Below are 18,108 nucleotides of genomic sequence, written 5' to 3'. Positions count from 1 at the left end.
AAAAAAAATATTGTAATTTATCTTTGTTTAATAGGATCTCAATTTTTCATAGTATAGTATGCAAGATAGTAAATTAAACTATTTGTTTTGTTGTGATTTTCGTGATTAGATGGATCAATAAAAATAAATTCAAATAATAAAGTAAACATAGTCTTAAATAATGATTATACAGTGTTATTTTTTTGGCAAAATTCATCTCAATAATAGTCTGATAATCTAAAACTTCAATATAACATAAAAAATAAATCACACTGATAATTTAAAACTGGAAAATCAAGAGGTCTTTGTCTTTCAAAGAACCTACAAAAACTTTAAAATATTCTCATCAAAATCCAAAATTGTAAGAGGCCTATAATCTTACAACAGAAAAGCAAAAATAACTGCCTAATCAGAGTCTGGATCCCCATCCATAATATCAGGTAGTGAGTCCATAGACGAGTCGTCGTCATCATCGACATTAACAGGAAGAGACTTGTTCATGTCAACTTTCGTAGTTTCTTTGGTATCATTATCTTCAGAAGCCTTTGAAGTTTCCTCGGCACCACTCAATTCCTTAATTTCTGAAACAATTTTGTCAGCTGGTTGAGTAACTGAAGTGTCGTCAACTGTAGTTATCTTCTCAGTTCCCTTAACGAGTTCATTCACTGTGGGTTTGGTTCCATTTGACAAACTGACTGGTGCTAGAGTTTCAGTTTCCATAGCAGATAGTGTTTCCGAAGGTCTTTCTACGTTATTTGTATTATTTCCAACATATGTCGCTGGGATTCCAGTTTCATCTTCGTTTTCTGACCACATAGCGTGAATTTCATCATGTTGGGAATTGGAATTTGCCAGACCGTTTATCTGGGTACCGGAAGAAAATGGAACATTTGTTTTGACATCATAAGAATAGCCTGCAGGTAAGAAATCTATCCATGGAAGGGCCCTAGGATGAACGAGAACTTCCAAAGATGAAAGTGCTTGAACACAGAACTGACCAAGCTTAGTTCCTGTTTCTTGCTTACCTGCATGATATCACATCTTCAGCAATATATTCTCATCGTCATGATGCATTTTCAAGCAAAATATCTTTATCGATTTCTAAACTGAACTTGCATGTGCAATTATATTCCTGAATCAAGCTATTTACAATTTTTGTTTAGTTTGTTCCATGAAATACAATATCACTTGATTTTATAAATTAAACTATAATGTTTGTAGTGAGATGAATATTCAAATACATTAAGGCTAATTCGAATTTTAATGGAATTCATATATACATTTTCTTCCACCCCAATTCCATTCATCACTTAGGCTATGTTTAGTTAAATCTGGGAAATAGAATGGAATTGGAATTGGGAGGTCCAATTCTTATTATGGAATTAAATTGTGCATAATTTGTTTAGGTACAATTCCACTCAAATAACCTCTTAATCCTATGTTTCAAGCCAAGACCATTCTTCCAACTATTTGTTAATCAGTTGAAAAGGATTTATATGTTGTTATGAGCTTATCAAATAAACAAACTTGGTCATTAAAGCAAGTAAGAACAAATCAAATAAATCTCTTAAGAATTAGAGTTCAATGTTTTTTCTCAAAGCTTGGGAATTGAATTCTAAATCAGTGCCAATCCTTGTAGAATTGGAATTGAAATTAAAATTCTAATTCCAATTTCTCTCATCCAAACATAGCATTATAAAAATTACAAAAATTTATGATCTGAAAATTTTGGAATCTCAATTTCGATCCCCAGGGTAAACAAACATGGGACAAAAATTTCAATCACACAAGTTACATGGTCCTATGAGGCAAAATGTTTCAAGGCAATTAAGTAATTTTATCATCTACTCTTGTTATCATGGCTCTACATCCCAATTTGAGTATCCACATTCTTCATGTTATAAAGTTTCAGCAATAACTAATAATCATTATACCATCCTTATAGCCTATCAATCTATCATCACACTCTGCCCCGTTTTGTGAACCTCTTGTTAATTATATAGGTTTTAACTTATTATAAGAAATGGAGTGTCAATAAATCTAAAAGTTAGGATATATCAAATAACAATTAGACAAATATATTATAGATGAAAATGTATAGTACATTATAATCAGGGTTCGTTTAATCAAACTCAAGTTTAAAAAATAAAACTTGTTTCACTAAAAATAGGTTATCTGGGTCAAATAACCAAAATATCAAACTAGTATTTAATATTTTAAGATGTTATAAGGAATAAATTAAGGCCTTGTTCTCTTTGGGTTTTTTAAAAAACCTATCCCAAAACAATTTTCCAATCAATCACTTCTCAACAATCACATCACTCATTTCATTAACCAAAATACTAAAATACCCTCTATTTTAAATTATTATTTTTTATTTATTCATATATATCAATACACTTTAAGTCTTTTTACCAAAAAATAATCATCACTTCATCAAAATCATCACCAATCATTACCTTTTTCCCTCTCTAGGTTTTTTTAAAAACCCCAATCCGAACAAGGCCTAAGGGTATTTAGTTCATGATTTGAAGAATGATTGATAATGGGATGCTTGATTATTTGGATTTAATCCACATCAAACATGGTCTAAAACAAGCAAAACAGGAATTAAAGCATAGAATAGGAAAGAGGATTGCCAGACCCTTTTTTAGTAAGATGGGGAAAAATAGAGAAACAGTGGTTACCTCTGTTAAAAAGCTCGAGACCTTGTGCTAAAAATGGGGGACGAACGCCAGTTGGGGAAAGAAAAGATGTCAACAGTGCTCGCAATGATGCTAGCTGAAAATCTAACAATGTTGCCTCAGGTTTCCCAGAATAATTAATATTCATTTCCTCCAAATGCCATCCATCTCGACAAGCAGTTGTAGCAACATTGATACAAAGATGATCAATAGTTGATCGCCAACTCCCAGCTCCCAAAGCACCAGCCTACCATAAATGAGATGACAATTTATTTTTATCCTCTCATAGACAAGACATGGATAAGGGAGAATAGTTACAGACAGATAACAATGAGTTTCACCAAGTAAATAGTTTATCTCATTCATTAAAAATGGCTCGACAAGAACACTAGTTTTCCAACCACTAAATATTTATTGAGTCGTTGGCTGTAATTGAATGGAATAATCTAACAGTAAAACTTTTAAAACAACCAAGAATATTACATGACTCTACAGTAAGCAGACAGAAAAAAATGAAGTGCCCAAGAAATAGGCTAAAAGGCTAACAATGCCATATTCCAGTACCACCAGCCAAGAAGACAAAGCAATGCAGTATTACAGTTTCTAGACACTTGGATATATGCAAGCATTAGAATCCTACTCTTGACTTGACAAAAGAAAGCTTGTATATCAGTAGTACAGGGAGTGGAACTTTGACAAGAAGACTAAACATGGAACTCAAAGTGTGGTATGTAGTGCAACAACGAAAGACTACATGTGTACTAATCCCCATGATCGAGTTGAATTTACTTTCAAAGGGACAAATAGATCCCATTAATTCAAAAGTTCAACAAGGAAAGAAAAAATTATAGTAATCTAGGTCAAACTACCAACGAATAATGAAAGCCAAACAATTCTCATGTCATAGAAGAAAGGCCCTGAGGTGCCTACTTTTCTTAGAAAAATAAATCACATTCCAAAACATAAAATTAGTTGCATGAAGAGATGTTAATGTTTTGTAGACCAATGATATAAACAATTAATCTAATTGTTCTCACTGGTTCTCATAAACACTAAACATATCAGATAATGTTGAAACTTATATTTTACTTTAATAAGATTAAGATTCCCAAGAAAACTTTTAATGTGCCTGTTGTGAAACAACCTGGCCTAGAAAGTACTTACCACTGTAAGAAGGGTTTCTAGTGCATCTAAAGCAGCTATCTTAACAGATATTGATGCAGAACTTTTGTGCACATCCATTGCAGGATCTTCACAAAAACCAGTAGCAGTTTTCCTTTTCTTGTGGCATCTCCGCAGCAATGCCTCACTACGGTCTTTTGTATCTGCTTGAGAGCCTTCCTCACCCTCACGACCAGTAAAGTCCAAATCTTTAAGTGCATTATTCACAATTTCCTGCCTGATGGATGCTGAAATGCCTGTATCATATAGAACCATGTGGAGGAGAAAACATCTAAGCATAGTGTGAACTGTGAAGTGTTAATTGTAGTTATGATTTCTATTTTTAAACAAAAATACAGATACATTCCTCAAGCTCGTCCATATGAGATGCACAGAATACTTTTTTGAAATGCTAAAGTTTCTATTAATAACGTTGTGACAAAGGCGACTTCTAATAATAAAAGTGTTCATACCAAGTCTTGAACACGTGACCAGAATTATCCATGAACAACCCAACCATGAAATCATGTTCAACTGGTGAGAAGTACACATAATTTTATGCCATTGGTAGTTTGGTTTCACCTATAAGAACATGTCCCTCCTCACTAATCATATGAGGTTGTTTTAGGAGTTTTCATTGTGTCCCATTGTTGAATCAACCTAGGGTTGTAGTGTGTTCAAAACTAAATTGTAATATGCTAATGTATGATGATGGAGACATATTTATTTTCACTCTTAGTAGCCAATAATGAATTATTACAGATTTATGCTTTGCAACTACATAGAAGACAGTTGCTTCCCAAAATATGGCAAAAGTTAAGAATCATTAATACCTGCTCCCATGGATATCATTAGAACCTTTGCAATCGTGTACACCTTTATTCTTAGGGCTGGCAATACACATTTCTTGAAGTACTCCATGAGCAGCCGTGTGACATGTGCAGCATGGGGTATAATTTGACTGCAAAATTAAGAAAACACTTACAGAATGTAGGACAGATGCACTGGGAATGAATGAGTTAACTAAAATAAACTAAAGATGAGAAGTTCACAATGTAGAAAAATAATTAACTAAAGAATGCCTTGAGCCCTACAAATATACAAATTACTCAAAGTTTGATCTCACTCGCAACAATCTTTTGCCTCATCAAACTGGCAATTTAAGAAAAATTATGTGTACTTGAGATAGCTTCTTTTTACTTTCTTTTTTCTGTATACAGTTATTTGATAAAAGCAACTAAGGTCAAAATGTAATTACCTACCTACTCATTCATGGCTATATTAGGTCCTTCTTAAAAAATAACATTATATATGGGACAAATATTTTTACAACATAACAATAATTTCAACTTAAAATATTTTGATTTTCTTCTGGGAACAGAAATCAAGTAAAAGAATTAATAATCCATAATTATATAAAATGAAAATTCTCCATAAGGAAGCACCTTCTTAGTGTTCTCACTACTGCAGAGAGAAGGTCTAAAGCATGGGAATGCAACACTGGAAGTTGTGAACATATAAGCTCTTGTTGCATGTCTGTCATGAAAGCAAGTAAGCTTTCAGGGATGGAACCATCAACCATTAGCACCCTCCCCACAAGGGCTAGTAAGGGACGAACTACAAAAGCTGGAACCTACAATTAAATGTAAGACTTCAGTTACAAGCACATGGTCTGATCTTAAATAAGAAGTCAAGGACATTTCAGTTTTATTTGATTCAATGAAAAATGTGAAGCCTAAACATATGATGATACCTGAACAGGATAAGAATTTGCAAGCAATGCACAACAACAATCCATTAATGATGTGAGATTGTTGGTCAGCAACCCCTCAGACTTCAATTTCCGGCCTGATATTTCTAACGATAAACCTCCTAGTGAAGATATAGGCTCCTTTCCTGGAAGTACTAGTTGGTTAATAGCCTCTTTAGTTCTGGACTCTGAAAAACAAAAACAGAATATTTTTATCACCAATCTTATAATGATCACTCTGTACATTTTCAAGTACAATGTATACCTTCCTCGATGCCCTCAAAAGCATCCTTTAATTGGATATTGATTGAGTATAATAATTTCAACATCATCAATGACCAGCTCTCCGCGTCACCTCTTGATTTTGGAAGTAATGCCAAGCTATAAACAAGTTCCTGAATAAAGCATTGAACAAGCTTGCAAATATGTCAAAATTTTCTTTTGCTATTATATAATATAAAGTGCAATAAGGAGTTGAAGAAATCTTACCTTCACTAACTGTTCATCGAACTTGCTTGACAAGATTTTTGAAACAATTGCAGATTCAACCTGTCAAGTCAAAAGTGCTTTTATCAGCCTAAAAAATGTGAGAAGAAACTACAGTGATTTTAAAGGATGATAGATGTTAAAAAATTAGAATGTGGTATGTAGCACAATGGGATGTTTCAATACAAAAAAAAATAATGTTGATTATGATCTGAAAAACTCTACATTTGTTATGATTCCCAAAATCACAATGATCCAAAAATAATCTGATCACGATCCATTAAAAATATTATACCAAACGAAAGAAGAAAAAGACACTTTCAATTTTAATTTTGGCAATTTTACAGATCGTGATTGTATATATATATATATATATATATATATATATATATATATATATATATATATATATATATAGCATTTTTTCACCATGCCACCATCTAGTACTTGGCATAATTAGCCAGTCAAAGGCATCTCTTTGGACTTTACATAATTAGCCATACAATTTTTCCAACAAAGAATCATGATTATGTTTTAATGGGTCACGTCTTACTCTAGACTAAGCCTGCCAAAGTCATATTTGAATAAGGAGGTTACATGATCACCCCAACAAAGTAGTAGATTTTATTTCATTAGAGTTCCAAAATCTAAGTGAATCAGGAGATTGCATAATAACCCAGAAATATACTAGGTTATTGTGAGTTCCCAAACATATTTATCAACATTTCAAAGCGAAAATGTATAGTCAAGAGTAGAGCACTTACAGCATCATAATACCGATTGATGGAAGATGGAAAGGAAGTTATCATGGCACATAATAGATAAATAGCACCTTCCTGTATAAGTGAAACAACATATAGTTGGCATAAGTCCGAGAAACCTATCAACAAGCCTATCCAGGAACACATAAATCAAATTAAAAAAAGATGATTTGCTGACAAACACAAGGATTTCCTTAACAATAAATAATTGGGGAACAGCTACAAATTAATTAGTCAATTGAAGCAATGCACAACTAAAAGAAACCAAACAATTCACAGGTTATCACAATTTCAAAACTGATATTATCATGACCCATGCACCAAAATTTTATACGTTAAAAGATATACATATGAATGAATGGTATTCCTCGCTTATCTCATTTATTATACTGTTATTTTCTTCAGTAAATAGCAACTAACTAAAATTCACCACTTGAGTCATCCCAAAACGATGAGTTTATTCTACATATAAAACGTATTAAGGTGATGCAAATTGCAAGACACTATCTCTGGCAAGGTTAGACAGATGAGTTATCAAACACTTGATCAACACATATATCACTAAATCTCAATATCTGAAAAGATCTTTCTTTTGGAGCTAGTGATTAGAAACTTCAGAAAAATGAGCATCCGCGAAGACAGAAATGTGCATCTTTAGAATGATGTTGGTTTCACCTAATTTTAGTATCTTACCTGTACAGGTTCTGAGGTATCTCCATTCAATAACTTAAGCACTGGTTCAACAAGTTTGATTGCATGTGATGCCCCCTCCTTTGTTGCTTTTGGAAATCCGCCTAATCTATCAAAATCAAAAATCTAGCTTGTTTTAGCCATTAGAACTGCAGTTGTAACAACCATCAAAGGTTAGAACACTAAAAAATCGGTGCATCAAAGGTAAAACAAAAGGGAAAAGAAAAAGAAAAAATAATATGAGTTACAGACTCAAAAGAGTATAGAATAAGCCAATTAGATCAATACACGTCAAAAGACCATTATATAAGGAAAAATGGAGATTGGGTGAGGAAAACTTGCTATGATTCATTAGGTATTCAGGGGAAATAGTAACTCCATAAAGATAGGTTGAGGAATAGAAGCGTCCATCAACAAATCTCATGATGGAGATTATGGGACTATTTGAAACGCCTCCTATTTCTTTTTCCATTGAACACTTGCTTTATATTTAGAAGCAGACCAACATCGCACGATTATCCAAAGTGATAATTTGATTTAGGTATTCAGATAAGAAACATAAAAAGACACGTTTCAAATAGGCTCTATGTAACTGCAAAGGTCTGTTTGTCTTTATTATTCTCTTATTAGGCCTCTAAAATTCAGGATTGCTGATAAATCTGAACTGCACCTTGCAGTACCAACTTATCTCCACTTACAAGGCAGGTTTCTATGAACATACAAACATGAGATCAATAATGATGAAGAGACACACCTTGTGAAAAGGTCAGATAGAGATGAACAAGCAGCCACCTTTACAATTTGAGAACCTTCCAGAGACTGCATAAAACATAAACAACTAAAGTCAACATTCTGATGAACATAAAAATAAAGACATCTCTAGTGAAAATCACAATGTCATCCTTCCAAACTACTATGAGATGCCCATCAACTTTAATTTACATAGCTCTCCAATCCATCTGATAGCTTGTTTCGAGAAGATTGAAATACCATCGATGCCAATAGAACTAATAGCGTGTTAAAGCACACGCATCAACAAAAAAAGGTTCGATTTTTCCTTTAAGAAGAAAAAAAATACCATACCCAAACATTTTCAATAGGATACCTGAATATGCAATTGTATCTTATGAAGCCAAACCGAATATGATACCAGAAATCGCTCGGCACTGCACCTCTGACTAGTCACCCCAAGTAAAAGCAGTCCAACCCAACACTTATCTGGCTGAAACATGTAATTAGCATTAACAAACATATGTCATTCAAACAAGTAATCACCTCCAATTCAAAATTTATCAAAGAACATATATTTTGTACAAATAAGGCTAAAATTTACCAAATTCGAGGAGACGAGTGTCAGCAAATAATCTATCCATGAATCTACAGCCTTCTTCCAGTTTTTGATTAGCTTGTCGTCCACAGAGTCTGCAGCGGAGGGCTCGTTTAACAACTGGTAGGTCTCAAGCTTGGAATTAATTATAGAATGGATCAATGGGGCGTCCAATTGTCCTTTAAGAGACGTCTTCAGCCTTCTCGTCAATGACTCAAGCAAGCAGGGCTTTAAGTTAACGTCGTGCATATTTCGATGAAAAGATGCCATGGTTGAACGGAGAATAATCTAGGGTTTACAGTAGTTAAGAACTCCGATACTTCCGTTAGTGAATAAATAATAACTAATAATACCGTTCTTTCATGAGAGCTTCAAGTTGGAAGAGGAAGAAGGTCTGTTCATCTCTTAGGGTAGAAAGCCCAAATATAATGGTCCGTGGATTTCTAAATTGCCCCCGGAAGTTTTTATTATTTCGAATCAGACCCTTAAACTAGTTTCTCGTTGAAAGATATTATTTTTCTTTTTTTTCAAATTTAATTTTACTGCAACTTTCGCTTTCATCGCAAAGTTATCGATGAAATTAAAGAAAACAGTTCCAAATAAGGAAGGGTTAACAATATAATGAAATCAAAATAAATATTTTATATTGAATTAAACAGAAAATCCATGTTACATTTTATTTTAGACAATTCAAGATTTAATTTTATTTAATTCATCCTTAAAATACGATTATTGTTGTGAGAATAGTGTTTTTCATTATTTTTATCTTATAGATTTTTTTACTAAAATAAACTGTTAGCAAATAAGATTAATTATTTAAATTATAATCTAGGAATATTTTTTTTTTTACAGTAATGCAGCTAATAAGATCCCGCCCAAATCTTTCATATATATATATATATAATATATATATATATATATATATAGTCACGGATGGACATTTGGGCCGTGGGCTTAAGCCCACCATAGTATAAACAATTATATATATACTCTCATACGGTGACCGACTTATTTGACAGAGAAAGAGCTAGAGTTATTCCTTATTTTTGTTAAAATTTGTTTATTTAAATTCTATGGATAAGTTTGTTTTATATAATTATTTGTATACTTTTATAATTTATGGGTATTTATTATTTGTTAAGTTGAGTTTGTTTTCTTATGTCCAAATAATATTTTTTTAAATCACATGCTACATTTATTTTTCATTTTTTACAAATTCTTTCAAAAAAAAAATCTTCATATTTTATAAACTTTTATCCTAACTCTAATTTTTTAATTCATCACTTTCAAAATTTATATCATCTGAAGAAATATTTGAATATATTTAATAAAAAAATAATTTTACTTATTTTAAAATTAAACTTGGGTTGTTTTTCTTGATTTGTGTACTTTAAACAAAATTATAAAAAAATTGTTTAAACCTAGATCTAACACTGATATGTGTATTTTCAAACAATGTTTTGACCAAAGTATGCTTAAACTAGATTGCAAACTAACTTCACTGTCATGAAGTCATTGACTATGATTTTGTTATTTTTTGGTTTTTTTAAAAAATTATTCAAAATTATAATTATAATTAATTACTTTTTAACAATCCCATCATTTATTTTATTAACCAAAATACTAAAATACCTTATATTTTAAATTATTATTTTTTTTTTATTCATATATCAATATCATTTAAGTCTTTTTACCAAAAATAATCGTCACCTCTTCAAAATCATCATCAATCATTACTTTTTTTTCTTTCTAGGTTTTTTCAAAAACTTCAATTCGAACAAGGCCTATAAAAGAGTGCTATTTTTTTTAATTTAAAATAAATAATAATAATAAAATATAATCATGTATATCATAAGGTACTTAAAATAAACTTGAAAAATTGTACTATTTTCCACATTTTCTTGTGATTTAATCAACTATATTTTTTTTCTCAATTAGAAACTATATTACTACTATCATTGTGTTCTCTGTAACTATCATCATTATAGGTAACACATAACAACTCCTTAATCACTATAAAACATAAGTTAAAGTGTCACACCAGCACAAGTTGACAATTTTATTAGAGTTTATTTGATGTTAGGTTATTTAATATTTTTATTGGATTTATTTTTAAAAATTAATAAATAAAATAAGTTATTTAAAATTTTAATTTGAAGAGTTATTATAATATATTTTTGTATTTAAATTTTATATTTTAATATTTAAATTAATTAATTGAGTGATTAAATAAAATAAATCAAAAAAGCACCATCAAACCAACTCTTACTGCTAGAATAACATAATTATACCCCCTTACCCTACTCATCATTGTTTTTAACCACCCTTCTAATTAGAAACATTTGGAGAAGGTGAGATTAATAACTTTTTACATTTAGGGGCGCGTTTGATTTGTTTGTTTGGTTTAAAATTATTTAAATAACATAAACTAATTAAAAATTATTTTCTTCTTATTATACTTCATAACTCAATTTATCAATCAAAATACTAAAATAATATATATTTTAATTTATTATTATGTATTACTATTTTTTAAGTCTTTAAATTAAAACAAATTTACATGTTTAAAATTATCACCAATTATTAAAATTTTTACACTCCTGTCTTTTAAATAACCCATAAAAACCTTAATTTTTATAAAAATACTCATTAAGTCGTCTTATTTTCACTTTATTAATCAAATCACTTATTTCACCATTAAAATATATTTATTTTATTTTCATTAAATTTAAATAAATAAATAATAAACACCTTAATAATTCAACAAATTAAAACTCAAATAAACAACAATTTTGTCAACAGTTTTTTTAACAAAATTTCAAAAAAAAACAAAAAATAACTGAACATCAAACAAGTTAAGAGGCTAACTAACAAGTTTAAAGCAATAGTATAAGATAAAATGTATAAATTTGTATATACAAATATTTTTATAAATTCTAGAAGTTAACGTATTATTTAAAATATTAACATATTTATTTTAAAATACTAAAACATTTTTATAATTTATAGATTTTTTTTTTTAAAATATATATAAACCCTAAAAAAACCCATTTCAAATAGTACATTTAAAAGATAAAAAAAAAAAAAACTTATAACCATATCGTTTATTACTCATATGTAGTAATTGCTAATAAGTCATGCGATGCTGAAATCCAGTCAATTGGTAAAGGCAGGCAGCAGAATATTAAATGCTACACCTTTGAGAGCTTCTCAGTTCCCATGCTCACCATCTTCCATGGCTACCTTCTTCATTCTCTCGCTCGTCATCGCCCTAAACTTCCTCCCCTTTCATGGAAACTCTGTCAACTTGGACGTGAACCATGCCAGACAACTATCATGGACCCTTAACGGGGAAGACGACGGAGTCACCATGGTACAGACTCGACGGCACCAATCTCAAAAATCCTGCGATCTGTCTTCCGGGAAGTGGGTTTATGATGAATCTTACCCTCTTTACGATTCCAACTGTCCATATCTCAGTGAAGCTGTCACCTGCCAAAAGAATGGAAGGCCAGACTCGGATTATGAGAAATGGAGGTGGCAGCCCCACGATTGTTCTGTTCCAAGGTAAAAAATCTAGATCAATTTGGAGTCTTTTTAGGAAATTTTAATAATATTTTATATTTCGTATCAAGGTTTGATGCACTTGGATTTCTGGGGAAGATGAGGAAGAAGAGAATCATGTTGGTGGGTGATTCCATAATGAGGAATCAATGGGAGTCTCTGGTGTGTCTGGTTCAGTCAGTGATTCCAACTGGGCGTAAGAGGGTCACTTATTCTGGTCCTACCATGGCTTTCCACGCCTTGGTATGTTCTTAATTCATTTATATATCATATATATATATATATATTAGATATGTTGTTAAATGTTTTGTTTTTATTATTATTATTGGTATAAGGACTTTGGGACATCCATTGAATTCAGTTGGGCACCATTCCTAGTGGAACTTAAGAAGGAGATGAGAGGAAACAAGAGAATTCTTCATTTGGATTTGATTGAAGAGAATGCTAGATATTGGAGAGGAGTTCATGTTCTTGTCTTTGATTCTGCTCATTGGTGGACTCATTCTGATAAGTGGAGTTCGTAAGTGATCCATCTTCAACTTCTACCTTGTTTGATTTGATCTGGGTTATTCTTCTAGATACCTGATTTTTCAATAATTTACTAGATGGGATTTGATAATGGATGGAAGTAAGGCCTATAAGAGCATGAACCCAATGGTTGCCTATGAAAGAGGTCTCACAACATGGGCAAAATGGGTAGTGTTGGAATTTTTAGGGTCACTTGTATAATAAATAATTGTGCATGTGTCATATTTAATATAAGCCAAAATAATGTGATCTAATGTGAAATTAAGTTTATGGCTTATGGGTGTATTTGTCATGAAAATAAAGTGAGGATACCTAAGTGACATTTCTAATTTTATGAAGGGGCTAAATTAGAAATTGTCAAACTATAATAACTAACTTATTGTTGGTTATATGTAACGGTAATGGTCCCCATTTGAAGTAATGTCAATTCTCCTTTGCGTCCCCATCAACAGAGAGAGAAATTCATTGACTTACTCATCAAATGGAAGAACCATTCCATATAAGGAAAGTTTAAGGAAAGAATCATTCAATCCATGCAAAGTTTAAGGAAAGAGAAGATTCACTATTCATACGATTAATTAAGGTACGCTTCCGCCGCATTTAAGATTTTAATTTCTCACATATTAAATTAGGATCTAATTAGGATAATTCTAACAAATTGGTATCAGAGCCATCCTAATTTAATTATGTGAAAAAATTATATCGGTGTAGATATATATGCATGAAATTTATAGACATGCAATTCATAATAAAAATAAAAGCATGTTATTAGGAATATATATATATATATATATATATATATTAATTTAGTATAAAGATATAAAGATTTATCGATTTATAAATATTTAGATTCTCTGATTTTGTTAAGTTCCTAGATCTTTAAGTTTCTGTAAAGAGGAAAAAGAGGAACGGTTATATATTAATTAATATCTTATGATGTTATCATGAAGATTGATGGGAAGAGATATTTGAATTATCTCATAATTAAGATTCCTCCTCGGTTTAGGGATATTTAGATTCTCAGTAATCATAAATATATATATATATATATATATATGCATGAATTGAATTTATAGATAATTTCATGTTTTCGGATTATATATATTGGTTTTGATAATTTCAAAGACATAATATTAGGTTATAGATAATTTCATATTTTCGGATTATATATATTGGTTTTGAGAATTCAAACATAATATTAGGAATATATATTGATTTTGATAATTTCAATAAATTATGATGAGAATATATATATATATATATATATATAATATATATATATATATATATATATATATATTTGAAAATTTTAATCGGATATATATATATAGATTAATAGATTAAGGGATATTTGAATTTTACGATAATTAAGATGATAAAATCCCTAAAAAGAATTTTCTCTCGGAATATATGGATATATTGATTTTTGATAATATATATATATATCGAATAATTGAGTAAATATATATATAAAGATTTATAATATTATTTAATAATGTTTATTAAATTTATTGATAATTAGATTAAACGGTTTAGATTTTCTCGTTAAAGGGGTTAAAGGGAGAAATTCTCTGTTTTAAATTGACCGTGTTTAGATTTTCTTGTTAAACGGTTTAGATTTTTTCGTTAAAGTTAAAGGGGTTAAAGGGAGAAATTCTTTGTTTTAAATTGACCGTATTTTAAATTGACTGTTGATATTTGTTGTTAAGGGATTAAATAATATATAATATATTATAAATCAAGAGATAATTAAGGAATAATGTTTAAGATTATATATATATAAATCAATATATAATAAAAAATTAGTTATATCCTTTATTTTAGGATTAAAAGATTAAGGTTAATGATTATTAATAAATTAATTAATAATTGGATTTAGGCTAATATTTGAAATTTGGTCAAATAAATCTTGAAGATTTATTATTTAATTTAATTTAATTAATACGAGACATTACAAATTTCAAAATCTTATAGTATAATTTTATTTTTTATAATAAAATAAATTATATGTTTCTTGGAAAATTATATATTATTGATTTGGGTTATATACAATAATATAACATTTAAATTTAAATTAATGATATTATTGTTCATTATTTGGATTGTATTGATTGATACAAATAATCACCAAAGTGACAATGTTTGTTGAAATTAATTCAAGACAATTTTGAATGGTTGTATTGTGTAATTCATGTGATTATATTATTTGGCCCAAAGGCTGATAATTAATTGACAGAATTGCATTAATACTTGTGATGATAAATATGTAATAATTATAAAGTCTTATTTATGTGAATAATTAATCCATCCAAAGATAGATTGATTATTTGACATATCTTATTATTAATGTTTGATCATTACACCAAAATACTATTAGCAATTAATATTACTGTCCAAAGACTTGATATTAATGTTGCATTAAGTATTTTGAGATGGGATAAATCATTATTTGAATTTAGTTGTTACTTAAGTTTATAAATGTGAGCAACTAATTTATTGAATATCCTAAATAATTAAGGGCTATAATTTTTTTTTATGATGTCAAGTTAAAGATATTTTTTTTAGACGAGACTGCAATATTTGTTTTGAGGATATTGAGTTTGAGGGGAGAAATGATTGTGTCTTTAAAAATGATTTAGATCAATAATTTCTATTCTGGAAGATTTGATTTATATCTCAAGTGTTTTTGACATTGATAAGGATTTTATTGATATTGAGAATAATGTTCAAAAATCAAGAGTAACAAGACAATATGATCAAACTCATTAAGTACAAACTCAACAACCTCAAAATCAAGTGTCTTTGTGACAATCCAATTTAATTGAATTACTCTTTAAGAATAATTTATGGTACCCGTTACATATTTTGATATGGAGCTTCACCATAGTAGATGTTAAGAGGTTTTTCAATAGAGACATTGAAAAACAATTTGGTGCAATGAGAATACTTTGTGTCGAGAGACCAATTTAATATGGTTTGCAAATTAAAGAAATTCATCTATAAACTTAAAGAAGCGTTTCGTTAGTGATACCACAAATTTTACAAAATAACAATTCTCTCTTTTGGTTTTGAGGTGAATTTAATTGATTATTTGTGTATCACAAGTTCAATGAGAGTAAACGTCTATGTATGGTTTTATATATGGGTGACATTTTGTATGTCACAAATTTTGCTTGACATTAAGTAGACAATACTTACGAGATATTTGAAAAGAATTAAGAATTAAATGCTCACATATAGAAAGTCGGAAAGTCTTGAGATCATTGAGTATTCTGACTCCGATATTACGGGATGCCAAAATAGTATGAAATCTACTTTGGGTAATATTTTTCGCTGGCTGGTTTTGTCATTTCTTGAAGAAGTGTCAAACAAACACTTATGGCGTCATCCACTATTGCAGCGAAATTTATGACATGTTACTAGGCATCAAATTAAGTGATTTTGACATCAAATTTATTTTATTAAAGAAATGATACAAAGTGAATAGATTTCTATAAAATATATATGTACAAACTCTATGGTTATGAACCTCTTGGCAATAGGTTTATCACTTAATGCCTTTGATGAGAATATGGCTCGTATGAGTGTCGTAGATATCGATAATCTCTAACTTCAATGGGAGTTTGTAGTTTGATTGTCTTTCAATTTAGTTATTTTATAGATATTTATGAGGTTTCTTATTCTGATCAGAAATTAAATATTATTCAGTTCATTACACTTTGTATAATTATGTTTAAAGTATGATCTCACTAAAGTCAAGTAGGACCAGTTGAAAATTGACATGAAAAGATCACCTTGCATGAAATTTTCATTCCTCACATTCATGATATGATTTGTCAATTAATTGTATTGATTTATGTGATCATTGTTGGGTCTAGTTGTGCTTAAATACAACGACGAACTCTTTGGTCCTATATTGATATATTTAATTGATAAAATTGTTTATACAACATATGATTAAGATGGCATAAAACTTCAGGCGCATTATGGTTGATACATTTATTTTTGTACATACGTGACCCAGTGGGAGATTGTTGGAATTTTTAGGGTCACTTGTATAATAAATAATTGTGCATGTGTCATATTTAATATAAGCCAAAATAATGTGATCTAATGTGAAATTAAGTTTATGGCTTATGGGTGTATTTGTCATGAAAATAAAGTGAGGATACCTAAGTGACATTTCTAATTTTATGAAGGGGCTAAATTAGAAATTGTCAAACTATAATAACTAACTTATTGTTGGTTATATGTAACGGTAATGGTCCCCATTTGAAGTAATGTCAATTCTCCTTTGCGTCCCCATCAACAGAGAGAGAAATTCATTGACTTACTCATCAAATGGAAGAACCATTCCATATAAGGAAAGTTTAAGGAAAGAATCATTCAATCCATGCAAAGTTTAAGGAAAGAGAAGATTCACTATTCATACGATTAATTAAGGTACGCTTCCGCCGCATTTAAGATTTTAATTTCTCACATATTAAATTAGGATCTAATTAGGATAATTCTAACAGGTAGACCTAAATCTAGACCCTTTAAAAACCAGAGTCATTTTCCGCAGCATGTCGCCCAGGCATAACAGGTAAGCTAACTGACTCTTACCTCTTGACTAACTATATGTTGATTTATCAAAGTGTTGGCAATGTCAGAGAGAATGGATGGAAATGCTACAACCAAACTAAGCCTTTGATGGGGTCAAACCATCCTCAATATATGATCCCACAACAAACACTGGTTCTGAAAGGATTGTTGGCTAGGATGCAATTCCCGGTTTATTTGCAAGATGTCACACCAATGTCGGCCCTACGGAGAGACGGGCATCCCTCTGTGTATGCCAAAGCAATAGGGCGGAGATATGTTGATAAGCAGCACACGATGGCTGGGTCCTACTCTTCTGATTGTAGCCATTGGTGTCTGCCCGGCGTGCCTGATAGTTGGAATGAAGCCTTGGCCGTTTTGCTTAGTAATTAAGAAAGAAAGAAAGAAAGAAGGATCTTGTGTAGATAAGAAGGTGGTGATTGTGCTTCCATTTGTTATGATGATGATGTTTTGTTTGAAACTTTAGACTGCTTTTGTTTATTTAATGTTGATGTCGGTTTCTGTTTAGATAAGAAACAAAGAAACTATTTGTCTTCAAATAGGCCTTAATTTAAGAGCTATTCTACCAAGTAAAAA

At 30.3% G+C, this 18,108-nt stretch overlaps 2 protein-coding genes across 2 annotated transcripts; one reads left to right on the top strand and one right to left on the bottom strand.

The window, feature by feature from the left end:
• Window positions 1-230: 230 nt before the first annotated feature.
• On the bottom strand, window positions 231-9,222 carry LOC124931629 (proline-, glutamic acid- and leucine-rich protein 1). Its single transcript, XM_047472143.1, has 13 exons — window positions 8,845-9,222; window positions 8,617-8,733; window positions 8,266-8,330; window positions 7,515-7,620; window positions 6,825-6,896; window positions 6,064-6,123; window positions 5,840-5,969; window positions 5,578-5,762; window positions 5,270-5,457; window positions 4,658-4,785; window positions 3,828-4,081; window positions 2,667-2,910; window positions 231-1,004 (listed from the first exon to the last, which is right to left on the bottom strand). Exons 1-13 carry the CDS (start codon window positions 9,106-9,108, stop codon window positions 385-387), a joined length of 2,433 nt encoding a protein of 810 aa, XP_047328099.1. The 5' UTR covers window positions 9,109-9,222; the 3' UTR covers window positions 231-384.
• Window positions 9,223-11,979: 2,757 nt separating this feature from the next.
• LOC124931834 (protein trichome birefringence-like 36) lies at window positions 11,980-18,071 on the top strand. Its single transcript, XM_047472407.1, has 6 exons — window positions 11,980-12,405; window positions 12,474-12,645; window positions 12,738-12,922; window positions 13,008-13,098; window positions 17,448-17,515; window positions 17,583-18,071. Exons 1-6 carry the CDS (start codon window positions 11,981-11,983, stop codon window positions 17,902-17,904), a joined length of 1,263 nt encoding a protein of 420 aa, XP_047328363.1. The 5' UTR covers window position 11,980; the 3' UTR covers window positions 17,905-18,071.
• The last annotated feature ends 37 nt before the right edge of the window (window positions 18,072-18,108 follow it).

Source organism: Impatiens glandulifera, chromosome 3, assembly GCF_907164915.1.
Source record: "Impatiens glandulifera chromosome 3, dImpGla2.1, whole genome shotgun sequence".
NCBI lineage: Eukaryota > Viridiplantae > Streptophyta > Magnoliopsida > Ericales > Balsaminaceae > Impatiens > Impatiens glandulifera.
Note: the sequence above shows the minus strand (reverse complement) of the source record. Positions and strands in the feature narration are given on the sequence as shown.

Coding starts and splice junctions, on each gene's coding strand:
- LOC124931834 (XM_047472407.1), top strand. CDS start 11,981: ATGCTGAAATCCAGTCAATTGGTAAAGGCAGGCAGCAGAATATTAAAT. Junction 12,646..12,737: donor CCATGGCTTTCCACGCCTTG/GTATGTTCTTAA, acceptor TATTGGTATAAG/GACTTTGGGACATCCATTGA. Junction 12,923..13,007: donor CATTCTGATAAGTGGAGTTC/GTAAGTGATCCA, acceptor ATAATTTACTAG/ATGGGATTTGATAATGGATG.
- LOC124931629 (XM_047472143.1), bottom strand. CDS start 9,108: ATGGCATCTTTTCATCGAAATATGCACGACGTTAACTTAAAGCCCTGC. Junction 6,124..6,824: donor TCAATCGGTATTATGATGCT/GTAAGTGCTCTA, acceptor TTGACTTGACAG/GTTGAATCTGCAATTGTTTC. Junction 5,763..5,839: donor TTTTGAGGGCATCGAGGAAG/GTATACATTGTA, acceptor TTTGTTTTTCAG/AGTCCAGAACTAAAGAGGCT.